The sequence below is a fragment of the Strongylocentrotus purpuratus genome, unplaced genomic scaffold (genome assembly GCF_000002235.5).
Source record: "Strongylocentrotus purpuratus isolate Spur 01 unplaced genomic scaffold, Spur_5.0 spur5_contig_867, whole genome shotgun sequence".
Lineage (NCBI taxonomy): Eukaryota > Metazoa > Echinodermata > Echinoidea > Camarodonta > Strongylocentrotidae > Strongylocentrotus > Strongylocentrotus purpuratus.
The window spans coordinates 1464805-1488332 of NW_022145576.1; the positions used below are offsets into that span (position 1 = coordinate 1464805).

Sequence of the window (23528 nt, forward strand, 5' to 3'; positions counted from 1 at the left end):
TATTTGTTTTGTACATGTGTATGGAAAATGTCCAAACAGTTTTGATGGTAGTGTATTTGTTGAACACATAGGAGCCCACATAAGAACATGTTAATAATTTAATATTTCGGCCATATACAAGTTTGACAAAGAAAATGGCGGGGGATGTTTAATGAAATCTTTAGTACAAGGTGAACAAAGAGTAATGTAAAATCACAACTTTTCAGACTTTTCCAAAAACTTGTAAAGACCATTTGCTCTAGATGGAAACACAGTCAAAAGGAAATATCTACAAAAAGTTAATAAATAAATTGGGTATTTTAATTTCCAACAAGTTCCATGCCACTTCTCCCATGTACTTTGCCAGACTGAAAAGAAACATGGAAAACAAAAAACAAGATATCACAGTCAATCATAAATCCTTATTTGCTTTTGCAATACTTTTACAACATATATCATACAATTAATATGTTTTCTTTTAAAACTCTTGAACTCTTTAGTACACAACTAGAGAAGTTGTAAGAAGTAGAAATTATTATGAAAAATGGCACATCCTCTCACGATTCTGGGTAAAAACAAATTATAGTTTGATTAGTCCCACAGTGATCTGAAATGCATTGGATAAAATAAAGAAAAATATTATTCAATGTAATAAACAGCAATATAAAACAAATATCATCAAAAATATAATAAAAGAAAGGTTACTTTTTACATTTTTGAAAGGTTCAATCATTCAAACTGATCTACATGATCTAGGAATGTCATTTCTAAAACAGTCACCCAAACTCCATTTATCTAGTTAAAAATATAACTGATTCCACTGAATGATATATATTTATGAAGTCACAGAAAAAACAGGCCTGTTACTTGTTAAAAGCTTTTGAAAAAGGGGACGGGATGGGTCCTTTTTCAACGAAATATTATGTTATTCAGCGTGCCTGTTTTGACCAGATAAAAAAGGTCTAGTTGCACACATCGGCCCCCTCCCTTGTCTTCCTACAGTCATGAAGACATTGGTGTCATACAGTGTAATTGATCAATCAAAAGATATTTGATATAGCGCCTTTTCCTTGCGGTTACAAAGCGCTGCACAAACCACTCCACATTGTTTGGGCCAGTTATAAACAAAAGTTAGTCCCTTCTCAGAGATCAGTTATTAAAGTACATGTATATGTAGGGTGATAATAAAGTAATTTCTAGCAGAATAGATATGACTTTAGTAATTTCTTGAAGTGGTCAACCGATGAGGCCGTCTGCACAGCAGTAGGTAGCTGGTTCCAAAGTTTTGCAGCAACCAATGAAAAAGACAATTCACCAGTATGTTTTGTAGAAAGACGCTGAGTGAGCCAAATGGATGATGATGAGCGGATTTTCTGACTCAAAGACTACAAACCAGGCGGGCAGCTATGTACTGGGGACATTGGTGATTGAGAGACTTGTAGACTAGCAGTAGGATCTTAAAAGCTATTCTCTGTCGTACAGGCAGCCAATGAAGTTCAAGTCGAAAAAGGTTGTTAGTGAGTCCGAAGAGGAGCAGAAAAGACAAGCCTTGCCGCTGAGTTTTGGAGTCTCTGAAGGCGATCAAGGTCCCTCTGGCTGAGAACACTGAAGAGACTGTTGCAGTAGTCTATTCTGGAAAGGCCAAGAGCCCTCACCGCAGTGTGGCATGTTGACTTACTGATAAATGTAAGAAATGGGGAGTCATCCATTATTTTCAGTCGAATATGTAGAGTCTATCAGAAGTACAGAAAGCGATCTCTCCTGATCGATACTGCTGGAGATAGTACCACTCTTCCGAGGGCTTCTCAATCTTGTAATCCATGACAAGGTTCTGGACATGCTTCAGCTCGTAGGTGTAATCATCAATGCTGATCGAGCCTACATCGTGATTCAACGAGGCTATCAGGATTGTATTCCCTTGAGACATCGCAGGATATAGATCATCACCTAATTTCGTTAATTTGTATTTTACAACACCTTGTTTGTCAATCAATCGTATTGTATCGGCAGATGTGATGATCAGGTACTCATTATAACTAGTAATCTGCTCAGGTTTATAACCATAACATAGTATCTCTCTGATCGCCTTCCCACCTGCTGATGAGAATACATGGATCTTCTGGGCTGTCCAGTAGCTAACATAGATCTGATGATCACCGTCTACAGTAAGGTTAGCCAATCCACCTTCAGCGGTACTCAGAGTCTCAAACATTATATTTAACTTTGTGTACTCTAGGGTGTACAGTGCGATATTGTTTGAGCGATCAAGTATAACGTACCGATCATCAGAGAGGAACCCTAGTCCATGAATCTTAACATCCTTGAAAACTGTCTGCTGGTGCTGACCATCAACAGAGAAGATATCCACGCCACCTTTCCAAGATCCCACTGCCATCCTATCGTCTGGCGTACCAACCATGGCACTCATGCTATTCTGAGTAGGCAAAGCGATGTTCTGTAAAATTGCAACTGCATTTACGATCTTACCAAGACCTAGCTCGTCCATTCCAACGTTTCTCTTAAGATTGACACTTTTTCCTTTCTTGCTCACTTGCCTTGGCTGCTTGTAGTCAGGATCTTCTTTGTTGAAAGCCTCTTGTAAGTCTTGACATACAGTGTCGTGTGTAGCCAAAGCATCCATATCTGACGGTATCTTTGTCCTAGTGGTTATCAAGTCAGCTATGGTGGTCAAGTGAGTAATGTGCTCCTGAGCCGATTTCTTCATTTCGTCCAGTTCTTTCTCTACTCTTTTGGTCCTACCCTTGACTTCGCCAATGAGGAGTTCTTTCTTCTCAGTCAATTGCCAGACTGATTCTTCATATGCTTTGTTGATATCATCTGTACACTGCTTCTGAACATTGCTCACACGCTCCTTCTGTTCATCAATGAAATTAATGTATTTCTGAAAGCAAGAGCGTTTCTTGTCTGCCTTGGATTTTAGGTCCTTGATACTCTTCACATGGTTGCTTTCATAAACAGCTGCCTCGATGACCAGATGTCCTTTGTTTGTATGCTCCATGACTACACACCTGAAGCAGGCGAATCTCCTGCAATTGGAACAGAAGCACTCCTCATCCTCTTTTGGGTGTTTTCTGCATTTACGGTACCTACGTACTGACACCTTCCCCGATAGGATCTCACTCATGGCTAAGACCTCATGACTGATGAAGTCTGGCCACTGAGAGTGTATGTTGTGACAAGGAATACAGAGATATTTGCCACAGTCTTGACAGTAGACAACAGCTCGGGGCTTGTCCTCGGATTTACAATTCGTGCAAAACTGATATTGATTCTTCACGTCCTCTATGAGAGGCTTCAAAGCTAGATTTGCCGGTAACTTGCTGACATCTTGGTTTGGGACCTTGGTTTCAGCTCTGCAGACAGGGCATCGGAGCATCTGGTCGCTACCATGGCATTCCAAGAGGTTGTCCAGACAGGTCTTGCAGTAGGTGTGAGAACAAGACAGGATCTTGGGATCGGTGAAGGTATTCAGACATACAGGACACTCCAGACTCTGAGCAATGACATTCTTTAATGCTTGAGCCATGATTTGAATTCTACAGGAATACAAGATAAAAGAAAAGGAAAAAACATAATGATTAGTGTAGCTTTGATTCATCTTAACGTATTAAAGAGGAGTGTTTTTCACTTTCCTCACGCCTCTTTACTACAGAATATGATGCGTACAAAATATCATATTTCGTTTTATCTTAATATAAAATAATTAATGTTATTCAAAAACTGAATATAATAATAAAAAATGAAGAAGAAAAAAAACCTGTTTCGTTTGCCGCTCTTCAGTCAATGTACATTATAATGGAGAAAGATGATGATGATAATAATAATAATGATAATGATCAAAATAATAATAATAATGATCAAAGTAATTATGATAATGAAAATATTAATATCAATAATAATAACAATAATCATCTTAGTAATATGATGCCTTGTATGATGCCTTGTTTACCCAGATCCTCATCACTACACATACGGTTCTCCCCGAGGGCCCTGCAATCATATTACTACCCTGGCTTTTCCAACCTACCATTATAATGCGCTCATTACCCATTCACTATACACATGGGATGGTTGAGAGTGAGCAATGTAGAGTAATAATAATAATAATAATATTTAATTTTTATATAGCGCTTAATACAAATGTCTCTAAGCGCTTTACAAATATACAAGAGTACTGTCTTGCCAAAGGACATTAGTACCGTGGTGGGACTCAAATTGCAAACCACATGATTCACAATCAAGCAAACTATCCACTAGAATAGACCACAACACCTTTACATGTATCGCAACTAGTCATGCTAGTAACGGTAAACCGTGGAAAACAAAACAAAGATTTATTTAACATAATTCTCAGAAATGAAGTTTACCATTCACATTTCAGCATTTTGGCATTGGAAAAATAATCATTACATTATTTCTTAATCTATAACCAAGTATTAGAAACTTGTGACCTTTGAACGAAAACAAATATGATCCGTAACCTACCTTCAGATATGATGCAAATAAACAGACCTTATTCTTAACATGGAGTTTAGGCTTTGAATAACTCTAAAAACTTAGTACCTGGTAGGCAAAATTTCTAATTAATTATTAAACCTCTGAAGTACCAAAAGCAGTACTATATACAGTGTACATGTATGCACACTGGAATATTATACAAATAGTGAAAGGCCATGAGTGCAATGGTACAAGATTTCGCACGATGTGAAAGAAAAGAGACGCTATATTCAACGAGGCGCAGCCGAGTTGAATGGAGGGTCTCATTTTTCACCGAATGCAAAATCTTGTTTCATTGCACGAATAAAGACCATTCACTATTTGTATTATACAACACCTCAGATGTTAATGGGCTTCAAACAGTTTTCCTGGGCCTAAACTCAGCGATTTTTTGTTTGTTTTTCTATTGATGAAATTGCTGATAGTAAGCGCGCACATACCATGCGCCGCGCGTACCAAGCTTTTTTATTATTGTGACGCGGAGTGCAATTTTGTTTGATCCATTGGTACCATTGCTACGGCAACATTACTTACCGCACCATATACCTCACCATGTATATCGCTAGTGACAACAGCGTGCAATGGTGCGAAAGGATCAAACGGAATTGCACGGCTGGAAAATGATGCCGTTCAACAGTACTTATAGCGCATGTCATGTGATCAATAATTGACCAATGAGGTTGCAAGAATCTTAGTAGGCATTGTATAAACTATTTTTAATTAAAAAAAAAAAATCATCATTTTTGTGGAGAGGAAATTATATAGATTGCTCTGGCTTGGCAGAACCACAAGCTGAAATATTAGCTATATTAAGAATCACATAATAACCTCAATATTTACCATGTGCATTCATATCTACATCACAAATAATAATAATAGTCCATGACAAATTCAAAATTTGTAATTTAAATCACTGAAACGTATCACAATTGTTATTTTTGCGAAGGGCAAACAAATAAGTTATACTTCGTTGCCTCTTGGCCTGAGCTCAATTGCTCTTCATACACTGTATATCACCTCAATCTAGACATCTAGACCCAGTCTTAACTATTTCAGTCTATAAGGAAAACGATGATTTTATAAAGCAGATACAAACAAAACTTTTGGGAGTCAGCCTAATAAATCTAAATACAACCATATTGAATGAAAATATAGAAATATGTCACTGTATTTCTTTTGGAAATGACATGGACATTTCATTTCACTCACCTCTTTTTCCGTCACTACGTATCGATCTAGGTGCTATATGAAATCAGTAAACATGTATACTCTTTGCCTTTACAATGTACCCGGTAATGGTACACTCTTCATAAGTGGCACTATATACATGTATGTATTCAGTCTCTCTGTCTATTTCTAGTGACTGGAAATTCCCAGCAACCTTTGAGCGATAACCAGATTAAATTCGCCCAATGAAACCTCGATCTCGTTTTGTCAAGTGTCTGTCGAGCAAATATATGTCTGTGCCAAATTTTTAAATTTAAACTTTTCAAAATTCTCTTTCTGTTACCCCCCCCCCCCCCATTACAAAACATTATAAATTTAGAGTTCAAATTACTGTTGCTAAAGTCTTGTGGAACGGTCCTCCTTCGAGATTACAATTGGAATGTTGGAGATGGCGCTAAACATGCTAATCATATCCGGAAAGGAGAAAAGTAAAGAAGATATTAAATATTAGACATTTTCCTTTATTGCACTAACCATCATCTGGTTGAGAGAGCTAAGGCGTTGTTTGATTTGCAACAGTTTTGGGGTTATCAACGGACAATGTTGCCTTAATTTCATAGGCCTACATGACAGAGGGCTGAGGGAGCTGCAGCCCCCCCCCCCCCTCATTACCTATTCTGGCATGGGCAACCGCCACCTGATTGTGGCAGTTGATTAATATTCAAATAGTCTAGTATTCTGTTTATATGTTCTTATATAAAATATAAAAAAAACAACCCAATTCAATTCAATTCAATTCAATTCAATTCAGTTTATTAAATTCCAATAAAATATACAAAACAGATTACAATCATGACAGAATAAGAGTATAAATCGATCAAAAGTACTAAATAAGGTAAAATGATAAAACAATAAAGCGATACATCGGATAACAATACAAGATAGAGCATTATTGGAATTGGGTGGCCATACAAAACAATGAGGATTTGTCGAGACGACCACCCTTAATGAAGGTAAAATAAGTTTCATTGAACATTCAATATAACATAGAAAATTTAATAAATAAAGTACTGTAAAGGAATAAACAATTACGATGACATATTTTATTCAAAAAAATACATATTACCGCACAAACCCACCACAGGACAACACAAGGCAGTAAAACCATCATTTCAAAATTTCAAACACTTGTGATTAAGTACGATTTGAGTTTTCTTTCAAAGATATTCATGGAGTTAAGTGACTTTATTTCTAGTGGCAGATTATTCCAGATAACAGGAGCATGATGTCTAAAAGAGAATAGTGCGTAATTTTTATTAACAGTCCATAGATGATATTTTTTTCTGCTTCTTGTATTATGGTCATGTACAGCTGCATTAAAAGTGAGCATTGATGATTATGATTTATGGAGCTTATTCTGCTTATGTTTAAAAAGTAAGATTGCACAGTAGTAAGAAATAAGTTGAAACACAGTAAGAACATTAGATTTAACAAATAATTCTTTGGTATGGGTGTGTCTCCAAGAAAATGAACATATACAAAGAGCTCTTTTCTGTAATATATACAATGGTTGTAATTTCGTTGGATATGTGTTTTCAGTTGAAAGTAACAATTGTTTTCTTTTATTCTTTCATTATTTGTAATATCTACAAAAATGCATATTCTATAGAAAAAAGAAGAAGAAGGTGTATGTACATAATTGTAAAAGCCTGTTCAGTTTTGACACAATAAAGAAGGCATCAATCCTAAAAGGATATAGCCTTGTGTCGGGTACGTCCTATAGAATGATACACTATAAATATCAGAACAGCAGAGATTAATAGACGACAAAAGAGAAAATAAACTTAAGAGTAAGGAAGTTTGAAACGTACTGCAATAATTACATAATAGCTTGGGTATGACCGAGCTGTGTAAAAAGTACTACATTGTATATACAGTGCATCCCAGAAAAAACGAAACCGAGAATTATCAATGTTTTATTATAACTTAATCACAGTTGTAATTAATAAATGACACATATTTGGAAAGCTTAGATCATCCTCTTTCACTTGATACCACTCCTATGATGCATATTTCATGCATGAGTGATTAAAATGAATTTGAAGAGAGGAAACCAAAAAGTCGTTTGGCGGACGGTATCTGAATTTCAAAGAGAAAATCACATTTCTGGAAAGTTGAGTTTCTGCCCTTTTATATGACACCTCAGTCAGGAAAAATGAGCTAGGATGAACAAAGTTCTGTTTGGTAGTGCCTGCATTGCCATAATTTTATCAAACAAATTCGTTTTTACTGGCTGCCTGCCGTAGCAACAAACGGAATTAACAAAACATTAACTCCGCTTCGTTGACAATCAGTCGTAGACGAAAGATTTTGTGCAAAAACTAAGAATGAATGCAATTCTAACGTTTTTAAGCCCCTTATAGATCGGCACACCTAAATGCGATCACCTCTCCATTTGTTTTGTACATGTGTATGGAAAATGTCCAAACAGTTTTGATGATAGTGTATTTGTTGTACACACAGGAGCCCACATACATGTAAGAACATGTTAACAATTTTATATTTCGGCCACATACAAGTTTGACAAAGAAAATGGCAGGGTGATGTTTAATGAAATCTTTAGTACAAGGTGAACAAAGAGTAATGTAAAATCACAATTTTTCAGATATTTCTAAAATATTACAAATACCATTTGCTCTCAATGGAAACACAGACAAAACAAAATATCTTTAAAAAGTAAATAAATAAACCTGGGGGGCGTTTCACAAAGATCCTAAGTTGAACCTATCTCTAAGTTGGACTTTAAAATTATGGAAAGCCGTTAGCATCTATGAAAATATTTGGTTTTTTTTTTTTTAAAGGCATAAAATGTTGATTCAAATCATTTATATTTTCCATTATCAATGAGATTTCATGTTCTTGATGTGGAATTTATAAAAAGTCTAAAATACTTCAATTTTCACTTTTGAATATATTTTATTTTTAGGCTACAAATGGCTCTCCATAAAGTTTAAGTCCAACTTAGAGTTAAGTTTGAGACTTAGAGTTAAGTTCGACTCAATATCTTTGTGAAACACCCCCCAGGTATTTCCGACAAGTTCCATGCCACTTCTTCCATGTACTTTGCCAGACGGAAAGTGAACATGGAACACAAAAACAAAACATCACAGTCAATCATATTCAAACAATAACCTTTACTTTGTTACTTGCTTTTACAACACTTTTACAGCATATATCATACAATCAATAGGTCGACTTTAATAACTCTTTAACTCTTTAGTACACAACTAGAGAAGTTGTAAGAAGTAGAAATTATTATGAAAAATGGCACATCCTCTCAAGATTCTAGGTTTAAAAAAATCTAGTTGATTAATATTGGACAGTTATCTGATATGCATTGGATAAAATAAAGAAAAAAATATTCAGTGTATTAAACAGTAATATACAAATAATATCTTGAAAGATAAACACATCAGAAGTATATTACAAGAAACGTTACTTTTTTAATTTTAGAAAGGTTCAATCATTCAAATTGATCTACATGATCTAGGAATGTCATTTCTAAAACATTCACCAAAACTCCATATTTCATCTAGGTAGTTCAAATATAACTGATTCCACTGGTTTCTTTATGAAGTCACAGAAAAAACAGGCCTGTTAGAAGCTTTTGAACAAGGGGGTGGGGAAGGGTCCATTTTCAACGAAATATGTTGTTCTTAGTTTTTCAGCATGCCTGTTTTGACCAGATAAAATTGGTCTAATGGCAAACATCGCACCCCCCCCCCCCTGCCTACGACCTGAAGACAGTGTTGTCATACAATGTAAGAATTGGGGAGTCATCCATCATTTTCTGTCGAATATATAGAGTTTATCTGGAGTGCAGAAAGCGATCTCTCCTGATCGATACTGCTGGAGATAGTACCACCATCTCTCAGGCTTCTCAATCTTGTAATCAATGACGAGGTTCTTGACATGCTTCAGCTCGTTAGTGTACTCTTCAATGCTGACAAAACCAACATCGTGCTTCACGGTGGCTATCAGGATTGTATTCCCTTGAGACACCGCAGGATATAGATCATCACCTAATTTTGTTAATTTGTATATTACAACACCTTGTTTGTCAATCAATCGTATTGTCTCAGCAGATGTGATGATCAGGTAATCATTATAACTAGTAATCTGCTCAGGTTCATAACCATCACATGGTATCTCCCGGATCGCCTTCCCACCTGCTGGTGAGAATACCTGGATCTTGTCAGCTCTCCTGTAGCTAACATAGATCTGATCATCACCGTCTACAGTGAGATTAGAAAATCCACCTTCATCGTCACTCAGAGTCTCAAACATTACATTCAACTTTGTGTAGTCTATTGTGTACAGTGTGAGGTTGTTTGAGCCATCAAGTATAACACACTGATCGTCAGAGAGGAACCCTACTCCACGAATCACCGCATGTTTGAGAACTGTCTGCTGGTGCTGACCATCAGCAGAGAAGATCTCCACGCCACCTTTCCAAGATCCCACTGCCATCCTACCGTCTGGCGTACCAACCATGGCACTCATGCTATTCTTAGTAGGCAAAGCGATGTTCTTTGTTGCAACTGCACTTACGATCTTACCAAGACCTAGCTCGTATATTCCAACGTTTCTCTTAAAATTGACACTTTTTCCTTTCTTGCTCAATTGCCTCGGCTGCTTGTAGTCAGGATCTTCTTGTTTGAAAGCCTCTTGTAAGTCTTGACATACAGTGTCATGTGCAGCCAAAGCATCCATATCTGACGGTATCTTTGTCGGATTGGTTACCATGTCAGCTATGGTGGTCAAGTGAGTGATGTGCTCCTGAGCCGATTTCTTCATTTCGTCCAGTTCTTTCTCTACTCTTTCAGTCCTACCCTTGACTTCACCAATGAGGAGTTCTTTCTTCTCTGTCAATTGCTGAACTGATTCTTCATATGCTTTGTTGATATCATCTGTACACTGTTTCTGAACATTGCTCACACGCTCCTTCTGTTCATCAATGAAATCAACGTATTTCTGAAAGCAAGAGCGTTTCTTGTCTGCCTTGGATTTTAGGTCCTTGATACTCTTCACATGGTTGCATTCATAAACAGCTGCCTCGATGACCCAATGTCCTTCATTTGTATGCTCCATGACAACACACCTGAAGCAGGCAAATCTCCTGCAATTGGAACAGAAGCACTCCTCATCCTCTTTAGGGTGTTTTCTGCATTTACGCCATCTGCGCACTGACACCGTCCCTGATACGATCTCACTCATGGCTAAGACCTCATGACTGATGAAGTCTGGCCACTGAGAGTGTTTGTTGTGGCAAGTGCTACAGAAATACTTGCCACAGTCTTGACAGTAGACAACAGCTCGGGGCTTGTCCTCTGATTTACAATTTGTACAAAACTGATATTGATTCTTCATGTCCTCTATGAGAGACTTCAAAGCTAGATTTGCGGGTAATTTGCTGACATCTTGGTTTGGGACCTTGGTTTCAGCTCTGCAGACAGGGCATCGAAGCATCTGGTCTTTACCATGGCATTCCAAGAGGTTGTCCAGACAGGCCTTGCAGTAGGTGTGAGAACAAGACAGGATCTTGGGATCGGTGAAGGTATTCAGACATACAGGACACTCCAGACTCTGAGCAATGACATTCTTTAATGCTTCAGCCATGGTTCGAATTCTACAGGAATACGAGATTAAAAAAAGGAAAAAACAATGCTTAGTGTAGCTATGATTCATCTGATCGTATCAAAGAGGATTTTTGTCAAGCCTGCATAGTAAAAGCGAGACATAGACGCCGCTTTTCTGGTGACGGCGGCGCCAACATCCAAAACTTAACCAAAGGTTAAGTTTTTGAAACATTAATATAATTTAGAAAGTTTAAGTGCTTTTTCAATGAAACATAGACTAAAGGATTACCAAGAATCCCCAATCATGTGAGTAGACTTTCAGGTCACAAAATCAAGGTCAAAGGTCGTTTCAGGTCAACAAACTTAGACTATGTTGTGGCATCATCATCAAAAACTTAACCTCAGAGTAGTTTTCTGTGATGAATGTCAAGCCATTGTATTGACATAAAAATATAATGAAAGTAATGATGAATATAATGGTAATTGTTTAAATTATTATAATTTTATCCTAATATGTGTTTATTATCTCACAAGTTTAGTATTCACAATCAAGCAACCTATCCATTAGAATAGACCACAACACCTCTACATGTATCGCAACTAGTAGAAATTTGTGAAAATCTGACATAAACAAGTCATAACACATTCCACCACTTGAAGCCCATGGTTAAAGGTAAACCGTGGAAAACAAAACATACATTTTAAACATAAGTCTCATAAATGTAGTTAACCATTCATATTTCAGCATAACGTAACATTATTTCTTAATTAATCTAAAACCAAGTATTAGAAATTTGTGACCTTTGAACGAAAACAAATATGGACCGTGATCTACCTTCAGATATGATGCAGATAAACAGACCTTATTTTTAACATGGATTTCAGGCTTTGAACAACTCTAAAACTTAGTAGGCTAAATTTCTTATTAATTATTTAACCTCTGAAGTACCAAAAGCTGTACTATATACATGTACTAATGCACACTGGAATATACTATTTAAAAAAAAAAATAAAAAATAAAAAAAATCATCATTTTTGTAGAGAGGAAATTACCGGTATATAGATTGCTCTGCTTTGGCAGAATCACTAGCTGAAATGTAAGCTATGTTAAAGGAATAGTTGAGTTCTGTTGCAGATTTTGTTGTTGTGAGATAATGAAAAACTGAGTGTCAAATTTGAAAGAACATACAATTTAACTGACAATTTGATTAAAAATCGGTTCAGAGACGGCTGAAATATCCATAAATATAACTATTTCTAATATTTGTGTATCACAATAATTTGAAAAAGCCGTTGAAAAATCAAAACAGCGCCTTTTACTTTGTATTTCAGCCAATGCCGATGTTGAATTTTTTGTTGGCTTTTTTGTGTTGGTTATATTAAGCCCAACCAGCCGGCCCATGTATTGTTATTATTAATTAATTAATTAACGGTCACCGTATTGTTTTGAAAATGGAGCTGAATTGGTATGATCCTATTTGCTAAATTGCACACATTTTGGGGTCTAAAATTACCTTCATAGCAATTTTAGGTCCTCAAAAGGCACTAGAAATGTCATAGATAAGAATAAGAGCAATAACCATGCACTTTGAAGGCAATTGCGGTCTGAAAACAGAACTCAACTATCCCTTTAAGAGTCACATACTAACCTGAAATATGTACCCTGTGCATTCATATCTACATCACAAATAAGAATTGTAATTTATGACAAATTTGAAATTTAAATCACTGCAACATACCAAAAGCATTATTTTCCACAGGGCACACAAACAAGTTATACTTGGTTTAATTCTTGGCCTAAGCTCAATCACTCTTCATGTATCATTTCAAAGACATTTCTAGACCCAGTCTTAACTATTTCAGTCTATAAGGAAAACGATGATTTTATAAAGCAGATACAAACAAAACTTTTGGGAGTCAGCCTAATAGATCTAAATACAACCATATTGAATGAAAATATAGAAATATGTCACTGTATTTCTTTTGGAAATGACATGGACATTTCATTTCACTCACCTCTTTTTCCGTCACTACTTATCGGTCTAGGTGCTATATGAAATCAGTAAACATGTATACTCTTTGCCTTTACAATGTACCCGGTAATGGTACACTCTTCATAAGTGGCACTATATACATGTATGTATTCAGTCTCTCTGTCTATTTCTAGTGACTGGAAATTCCCAGCAACCTTTGACCAACAACCAGATTAAGATCGCCCAATGAAACCTAGATCTTGTTTTGTCGAGTGTCTGTCGAGCAAATATATTCCTGTGTCAAACTTGAATTCTATTTCTGTCCCCCCCCCCCCCCCCCCCCCCCATTACAAAACATTCTAAATTTAGAGTCAAATTACTGTTGCTAAAGTCTTGTGGAACGGTCCTCCTTCAAGATTACAATTGGAATGTTGGAAATGGCGCTAAACATGCTAATCATATCCGGAAAGGAGAAAAGTAAAGAAGATATTAAATATTAGACATTTTCATTTATTGCACTAACCATCATCTGGTTGAGAGAGCTTAAACGTTGTTCGATTTATTACAGGTTCGGGTTGTTAGTGGACAATGTTGCCTTAATTTCATAGGGCTAAATGACAGGGGACTGAGGGGGCTGCAGCCCCCCCCCCTCATTACCTATTCGGGCATGGGCAACCGCCACCTGATTCTGGCAGTTGATTAATATTCAAACAGTCTAGTATTCTGTTTATTTGTTCTTATATAAAATATCAAAAAACAACCCAACCCAATTCAATTCAATTCAATTCAATTCAATTCAGTTTATTCAATTCCAATAAAATATACAAAACAGAATACAATCATGACAGAATAAGAGTATAAATCGATCCAAAGTACTAACTAAGGTAAAATGATAAAACAATTAAGCGATACATCAGATAAGAATACAAGATAGAGCATTATTGGAATTGGGTGGCCATACAAAACAATGAGGATTTGTCGAGACGACCACCCTTAATGAAGGTAAAATAAGTTTCATTGAACATTCAATATAACATAGAAAATTTAAAAGATAACAAAGTACTGTAAAGGAATAAACCGATAAGAATACAAGATAGAGCATTATTGGAATTGGGTGGCCATACAAAACCATGAGGATTTGTCGAGACGACCACCCTTAATGAAGGTAAAATAAGTTTCATTGAACATTCAATATAACATAGAAAATTTAAAAGATAACAAAGTACTGTAAAGGAATAAACCGATAAGAATACAAGATAGAGCATTATTGGAATTGGGTGGCCATACAAAACCATGAGGATTTGTCGAGACGACCACCCTTAATGAAGGTAAAATAAGTTTCATTGAACATTCAATATAATATAGAAAATTTAAAAGATAACAAAGTACTGTAAAGGAATAAACCGATAAGAATATATGACATATTACCGCACAAACCCATCACAGGACAACACAAGGCAGTAAAATCATCAATTCAAAATTTCACAAATTTGTGATTAAGTAAGATTTGAGTTTTCTTTTAAAGATATTCATGGAGTTAGGTGACTTTATTTCTAGTGGCAGATTATTCCAGATAACAGGAGCATGATGTCTAAAAGAGAATAGTGCGTAATTTTTATTGACAGTCCATAGATGATATTTTGTTCTGCTTCTTGTATTATGGTCATGTACAGCTGCATTAAAAGTGAGCATTGATGATAATGATTTATGGAGCATATTCTGTTTCGGGTAGCCTTGTTTTGGGTACGTCCTATAGAATGATACACTATAAATATCCGAACAGCAGAGATTAATAGACGACAAAAGAGAAAATAAACTTAGAGTAAGGAAGTTTGAAACGTACTGCAATAATTACATGATACCCCCATACAAATTTCAGTACGCTTACACGCGAGCTCGTCAGCGTGCTCGCCAACGAGTTCGTTGACGAGCAAGCAGACGAACTCGCCAGCGAGCTCGTTTCGTTCCAAATATGCAAATTAGCTACGAACTCGTTGGCGTGCTCGTTGGCGAGCTCGTTGGCGTGCTCGAAATATACACGCTCGTCACTGGCCGATAAGCTCGTTGGCGAGTTCGTCGGCGAGTTCGTCAACGAGTTCGTCGACGAGCTCGTCGGCGAGTTCGTCGACATTCTCGTGGAAAAAATGGCTGCACGCTTTATAATGGCGTGCTTAACAGCAGGTTGGCATTGAGAACAAATTTGTGTCTACATATAGAGGTGAACTTGATGATCCTGTTGAGCTATTGGCAAGCATATATATATATTTATCTAACTTATCAGTCTTTCAATATCCTGGTAACATCTGCAGGCTGGCCATGCAAGGGCAATTCAGTTGGCTAGCTGGTGAAGAATACAGTGATACTCTTAGGGCAATTTAAAAGCTCATTACTTCTGGGATATCAATCAATTAAATCACTAATATATCAAAGAACAGAAAGAAAAGATTTAAAGAAAAGAAAGAAAAGATTTAAGTTACATAAAATGTCACTTAAAACAAGTAGCTCTTTATTAGAGTCAATACAAACCCTGTATAATGCATGTTACCTGTATGCAGGGTTCACAACTTCACACAACAATATGAATGAATAAATTATTTCCAAATTATATAATTACCATGTAAAATGAAATTAAATATGTGAGTAATTACACTGTATAATACTCTGCCTTTGAAGAAATATTATTATCCATTTTGGTAATTATTTATCCATCATTCTAATCACTCATAATATTACAAAGATCCAAACTAATAAAGCGGTATTCATACAATAACTATGTAGCATCCCCCCTTTTTGTCGGTGTATTCACCAACGCAGGGTACCAAGTAATGATACATGTACACTATAGGATCTCTAGAACAATCCCTTCTTTATATCCGCTAGCAAACTAGTTTTCAGTATTCAGACCAAATGCATTCTTGTGCTCTCATGTTGCCTAAAAGGTAGGGTTTGTCATTCAAGATACAGAAATGTTTACATGAATATAACCTTATCACATAGATATCTAATGTTACTTTATTGAAGTGAATATACTATGTGCTAGATAGATAAACAAAATTCCCAATATATGAAAAGATATCTCACTAGAAAGAGAATGAATACATTATCTCATTAATCATTACTCTACACTTCTCTTTCATAAATGTATAAGAGAGGTAGGCCTAACTGTTGGCCTAGTCTTATTATAAATACACAATAGAACATTTAGTTAAAAGGTGTGAGAAATTAGTTTTTCTCTTACCTAAAACAAAGGAGCTGCAATACCATTCAAAACCCATGTCTGCTCTCCACAACAGCAAGATAGAAAAAGACTTGACCAAATGGGCCTAAATCAATTCATTCTTATCAGGAATGCTACCAGTGGTAATTCCACAAGAGAGAGTACACAAGAAAGTGAGAGAGGGGAGAAGAGAGGAATAGGGATTTGTGTCTAAGCAGGGGGGATCCTATGTACATAAGGAGAGAGCAAGATAGAAACAGGGAGTTGACCTCGAATCAAGCACTGGGTGTGTGGTCTTATGTAATACCTGATAGTGACATTTCAGGGTGTTAAATATATGATACAGTCAGAATAAATGGCACCCCCTTCCCAATCTGGTTTTGCTGCAAATAAATGTTTCAAAGTTTCAAAAGAATTTAATTAAATTTACAAGAAATTTGACAGTTTACTTCAGCATGAAAAAGCTATTGTTTCAATTTCAACATAAATTTTCTGAACTTTCAATGTAATTGCATATGTGTATTTTTATGATACTGGAGAGATTTCACCATGGATATTTCAGATCCAAGTATAAAAATAAAAGAGTATATTCTATGGTGATAATTTTGTCCATGTCCTAATGCAGATATGTAGTGGAGATAACTTAAATAACGTTGTTTCAAAACCCTGGGTTTAAATTTTTATGTAAGGTGAAACCCATTTTTTGCCCTTTTTAGGACGTACACCAAAACGTGACATGAAAAAACCTAGTTCCTGGTAATGAGTATTCTCTAAATTTGTATGACTATCTGATGTTTAATTATTGTCTGGTAGTAATTAAGTGCTGAATCTATTTATGCTCATGTCATTAATAACCTTAGGTTGCGTTGCAAAGTTTTTTCATAATCACCATATTTCACATCTTGTAACAGTTGTTATGCATGGTGTCCACCATGCAACACGCGTTCCATTTGGTGCTTCTGCATGATGAATGCACATTATATAAACAACTTTGACAATTCCCAGTTTATTTCTTGGAAGAACTCCATGGATCAAATCAATTAAAAAAAGATGAAGCTTAAAATGTTATAGTTAAAAAAACAGCACATGTTTGAAATTCTAAAAATTCTTTGGTGTCCACCCATAACATGCGTTACCGTATATGAAAAATACAAAATACAATTTTGTTAAGAAAATTTCATTTATAATCGTTCTAATCTTTCACAAGAAAGGCTTTCTACATTGTGTATATAAAATTCATTGAATTGTTCAATTTTGAATCAAATAGATATTTTTAAAAAAATTATGAAACTTTGGTGTCCACCCTAGAGGGCTGGGTTTACCAGTTTAACCCTGAGTTCGCCACGAGCTCCCGAGTTTACCCCCGAGTTCGCCATGTGTGTATGTGTGTATGTGCGTGTGTCTGTGTGTGTGTGCGTGGGTGTGTATGTGTATGTGTGTTATCTTTTTTTCTGTTCCCATATTTACTCATTAGTTATCATTGTAAATATGTTTTTGTCATCGGTTATTCTAAATACTGTTATTTTGTTTTTGTTTATGTACTTTTTAAGGGGCCCCTTATCACAAGCTCTGCTTCTCCGGGGTCCCAAACCTATCATGTTTTTTATTTCTTTTGTGTCAATTGATTGTAAAATGTTGTGTTTGATTGGTTTGAATAAACTTGAACTTGAACTTGAACGAACTCCCCCTTTTACCCGAGCTCGCCACGAACTCCCCCTTTTACCCGAGCTCGCCACGAACTCCCCCTTTTACCCGAGCTCGCCACGAACTCCCCCTTTTACCCACGAGCTCGCCACGAGCTCCCCCTTTTACCCACGAGCTCGCCACGAGCTCCCCAGTTTACCCCCGAGCTCCCCAGTTTACGCCCGAGCTCGCCACGAGCTCCCCCTTTTACCCACGAACTCGCCACGAGCTCCCCCTTCTACCAACGAGCTCGTCACGAGCTCGCCACGAGCTCCCCCTTTTACCCACGAACTCGCCATGAGCTCCCCCTTCTACCAACGAGCTCGTCGCGAGCTCGCCACGAGCTCCCCCTTTTACCCACGAACTCGCCACGAGCTCCCCATTCTACCAACGAGCTCGTCACGAGCTCGCCACGAGCTCCCCCTTTTACCCAGGAGCTCGCCACGAGCTGCCCAGTTTACCCGCGAGTTCGCCACGAGCTCGTGACGAACTCGTTCAAGAGCTCGTGAAGATTTTGTAAGATCGATACTAGCGTCCTGGAAGCGTGTTACGAGCTTAAAGCCTAAAAAACGATCTTATTAAGCTTACCACGAGCATAATACGAGTTCGCGACGAACTTAAATTTGTATAGGGGTAGCTTGGGTATGACTGAGCTGTGTAAACAGTACTATATATAGTGCGTCCCAGAAAAAACGAAACCGAGAATTATCAATGTTTTATTATAACTTAATCACAGTTGTAATTAATAAATGACACATATTTGGAAAGCTTAGATCATCCTCTTTCATTTGATACCACTCATATAATGCATATTTCACGCATGAGTGATTAAAGTGAATTTGAAGAGAGGAAACCAAAAAGTCATTTGGCGGACGGTATCTGAATTTCAAAGAGAAAATCACATTTCTGGAAAGTTGAGTTTCTGCCCTTTTATATGACACCTCAGTCAGGAAAAATGAGCTAGGATGAACAAAGTTCTGTTTGGTAGTGCCTGCATTGCCATAATTTTATCAAACAAATTCGTTTTTACTGGCTGCCTGCCGTAGCAACAAACGGAATTAACAAAACATTAACTCCGCTTCGTTGACAATCAGTTGTAGACGAAAGATTTCATGCAAAAGATAAGAATGAATGCAATTCTAACGTTTTTAAGCCCCTTATAGATCGGCACACCTAAATGCGATCACCTAATTTGTTTTGTACATGTGTATGGAAAATGTCCAAACAATTTTGATGGTAGTGTATTTGTTGTACACACAGGAGCCCACATAAGAACATGTTAACAATTTAATATTTCGGCCACATACAATTTTGACAAAGAAAATGGCTAGGGGGGGGGGGGGGGGGGGGGGGGGGGGGGGGGGGGGGGGGCCGTTTAATGAAATCTTTAGTACATGGTGAACAAAGAGTAATGTAAAATCACAACTTTTCAGACTTTTCCAAAAACTTATAAAGAACATTTGCTCTAGATGGAAACACAGTCAAAAGGAAATATCTCCAAAAAGTTAATAAATAAATTGGGTATTTTAATTTCCAGCAAGTTCCATGCCACTTCTCCCATGTACTTTGCCAGACTGAAAGAAAACATGGAAAACAAAAAACAAGATATCACAGTCAAACATAATTCCTTATTTGCTTTTGCAATAATTTTACAACATATATTATACAATCAATATGTTTTCTTTTAAAACTCTTGAACTCTTTAGTACACAACTAGAGAAGTTGTAAGAAGTAGAAATTATTACGAAAAAGTGGCAAATCCTCTTATGATTCTGGGTTTTAAAAAATCTAGTTGATTAATTGGACAGCTATCTGATATGCATTGGATAAAATAAAGAAAAAATATTCAGTGTATTAAACAGTAATATACAAATAATATCTTGAAAGATAAACACATCAGAAGTATATTACAAGAAAAGTTACTTTTTCAAGTTTTAGAAAGGTTCAATCATTCAAATTGATCTACATGATCTAGGAATGTTATTTCTAAAACATTCACCAGAACTCCATTTCATCTAGTTCAAAATATAACTGATTCCACTGGATGTTATATTGTTAATTTATGAAGTCATAGAAACAACAGGCCCGTTAGAAGCTTTTGAAAAAGGGGGCGGGATGGGTTCATTTTCAACGAAATATTATGTTATTCTAAGTTGTTCAGAGTGCCTGTTTTGACCAGATAAAAGAGGTCTAGTCGCACACATCACCCCCTTCCCTTGTCTTCCTACAGTGGTGTCATACAGTGTAATCAATCAAACGATATTTGATATAGCGCCTTTTCTTTGCGGTTAAAAAGGGCTGCACACACCGCTCCACAATGTTTGGGCCACTTCTAAACAAAAGTTGGTCCCTTCTCAGAGATCAGTTATTAAAGTACATGTACATGTAGGCTGATAATAAAGTAATTTCTAGCAGAATAGATGTGACTTTAGTAATTTCTTGAAGTGGTCAACTGATGAGGCCTTCTGCACAGCAGTAGGTAGCTGGTTCCAAATTTTTGCAGCAACCGATGGAAAAGACAATTCACCAGCATGTTTCTTAGAGAGACTCTGAGTGAGCCAGATGGATGATGATGAGCGGATATTTCTGACTCGAGGACTACAAACCAGGCAGGCAGCTATGTTCTGGGGACATCGGTGGTTGAGAGACTTGAAGACCAGTTGTAGGTTTTTAAAAGCTATTCTCTGTTGTACAGGCAGCCAATGAAGTTCAAGTCGAAAAAGGTTGTTAGTAAGTCCGAAGAGGAGCAGAAAAGACAAGCCTTGCCGCTGAGTTTTGGAGTCTCTGAAGGCGATCAAGGTCCCTCTGGCTAAGAAGAGACTGTTGCAGTAGTCTAGTCTGGAAAGGACAAGAGCCCTCACCGTGGCATGTTGACTTACTGATAAATGTAAGAAATAGGGAGTCATCCATTATTTTCAGTCGAATATGTAGAGTCTATCAGAAGTACAGAAAGCGATCTCTCCTGATCGGTACTGCTGGAGATAGTACCACCATCTCTCAGGCTTCTCAATCTTGTAATCAATGACGAGGTTCTTGACATGCTTCAGCTCGTTAGTGTACTCATCAATGCTGACCAAACCTACATGGTGCTTCACGGTGGCTATCAGGATTGTATTCCTCTGAGACACCGCAGGATATAGATCATCACCTAATTTTGTTAATTTGTATTTTACAACACCTTGTTTGTCAATCAATCGTATCGTGTCGGCAGATGTGATGATCAGGTAATCATTATAACTAGTAATCTGCTCAGGTTCATAACCATCACATAGTATCTCTCTGATCGCCTTACCACCTGCTGGTGAGAACACCTTGATCTTTTCAGCTATCCAGTAGTTAATATAGATCTGATCATCACTGTCTAAAGTGAGGTTAGTCAATCTTTCTTCACAGCGACTCAGATTCCCAAGCATTACATTCAACTTTGTGTACTCTAGTGTGTACAGTGTGATATTGTTCGAACGATCAAGTATAACATACCGACCATCAGAGAGGAACCCTAGTCCATGAATCTTAACATCCTTGAGAACTGTCTGCTGGTGCTGACCATCAGCAGAGAAGATCTCCACACCCCCTGTAATACATCCTACTGCCATCCTACCGTCTGGTGTACTAACCATGGCATGCATGCTATTCTTAGTAGGCAAAGCAATGTTCTTTGTTGCAACTGCATTTACAATCTTACCAAGACCTAGCTCATCCATTCCAACGTTTCTCTTAAAATTGACACTTTTTCCTTTCTTGCTCAATTGCCTCGGCTGCTTATAGTCAGGATCTTCTTGTTTGAAAGCCTCTTGTAAGTCTTGACATACAGTGTCGTGTGCAGCCAAAGCATCCATATCTGACGGTATGTTTGTCCGATTGGTTACCATGTCAGCTATGGTGGTCAAGTGAGTGATGTGCTCCTGAGCCGATTTCTTCATTTCGTCCAGTTCTTTCTCTACTCCTTCAGTCCTATCCTTGACCTCAACAATGAGGAGTTCTTTCTTCTCAGTCAATTGCCGGACTGATTCTTCATATGCTTTGTTGATATCATCTGTACACTGCTTCTGAACATTGCTCACACGCTCCTTCTGTTCATCAATGAAATCAATGTATTTCTGAAAGCAAGAGCGTTTCTTGTCTGCCTTGGATTTTAGGTCCTTGATACTCTTCACATGGTTGCTTTCATAAACAGCTGCCTCGATGACCCGATGTCCTTCATTTGTATGCTCCATGACAACACACCTGAAGCAGGCAAATCTCCTGCAATTGGAACAGAAGCACTCCTCATCCTCTTTAGGGTGTTTCCTACATTTACGGTATCTACGCACTGACACCTTCCCTGATACGATCTCACTCATTGCTAGGACCTCATGACTTATGAAGTTTTGCCACAAAGAATGTGCATTGTGGCAAGGAATACAGAGATATTTGCCACAGTCTTGACAGTAGACAACAGCTCGGGGCTTGTCCTCGGATTTACAATTTGTGCAAAACTGATATTGATTCTTCACGTCCTGTATGAGAGACTTCAAAGCTAGATTTGCTGGTAACTTGCTGACATCTTGGTTTGGGACCTTAGTTTCAGCTCTGCAGACAGGGCATTGGAGCATCTGGTTGTTACCATGGCATTCCAAGAGGTTGTCCAGACAGGCCTTGCAGTAGGTGTGAGAACAAGACAGGATCTTGGGATCGGAGAAGGTATTCAGACATACAGGACACTCCAGACTCTGAGCAATGACATTCTTTAATGCTTCAGCCATGATTTTAATTCTACAGGAATACAAGATAAAAGAAAAGAAAATAAACATAATGATTAGCATAGCTTCGATTCATCTTAACGTATTTAAGAGGAGTGTTTATCATTCTCGTCACCCCTTTTCACTACAGAATATAATGCGTACAAAATATCAAATTTCGTTTTTTTATCTTGATAAAAAATATTTAATGTTATTCAAAAAACTGAATGTAGTAATGAAAAAAAGTATTAAAAAAAAACTGTTTTGTTTGTCGCTCTTTAGTCAATGAACATTATTTATAGGGAAAGACGATGATGATAATAATAATAATGATAAAAATAATAATAACAATAATAAAAGTAATGATGAAAATAATAATTATGATAATGATGATAATAATATCAATAATAATAACAATAATCATTATAATGATAATGATGCCTTGTTTACCCAGATCCGCAACAGTACACATACTGTTCTTCCCGAGGGCCCTGCAATCATATTACTACCCCGGCTTTTGCCAACCTACCATTATAATGCGCTCATTACCCATTCACTAAACACATGGGATGGGTGGAGAGTGAGCAATGTAGAGTACTGTTTTGCCAAAGGACATTAGTGCCGTGGTGGG

At 37.1% G+C, this 23528-nt stretch overlaps 3 protein-coding genes across 3 annotated transcripts; all 3 read right to left on the reverse strand.

The window, feature by feature from the left end:
- Positions 1-1693: 1693 nt before the first annotated feature.
- Positions 1694-5051, reverse strand: LOC105437186 (tripartite motif-containing protein 59-like). The gene is made up of 2 exons (XM_030974913.1): positions 5032-5051; positions 1694-3536 (listed from the first exon to the last, which is right to left on the reverse strand). The coding sequence occupies exons 1-2, from the start codon at positions 5049-5051 to the stop codon at positions 1694-1696; spliced, it is 1863 nt and encodes a 620-aa protein (XP_030830773.1).
- Positions 5052-9507: 4456 nt separating this feature from the next.
- Positions 9508-15407, reverse strand: LOC105445765 (protein PML-like). Its single transcript, XM_030974922.1, has 2 exons — positions 15268-15407; positions 9508-11353 (listed from the first exon to the last, which is right to left on the reverse strand). The coding sequence occupies exons 1-2, from the start codon at positions 15405-15407 to the stop codon at positions 9508-9510; spliced, it is 1986 nt and encodes a 661-aa protein (XP_030830782.1).
- Positions 15408-21091: 5684 nt separating this feature from the next.
- Positions 21092-22921, reverse strand: LOC115920042 (tripartite motif-containing protein 2-like). Its single transcript, XM_030974932.1, has one exon. It carries the CDS (start codon positions 22919-22921, stop codon positions 21092-21094), a length of 1830 nt encoding a protein of 609 aa, XP_030830792.1.
- Positions 22922-23528: the final 607 nt, after the last annotated feature.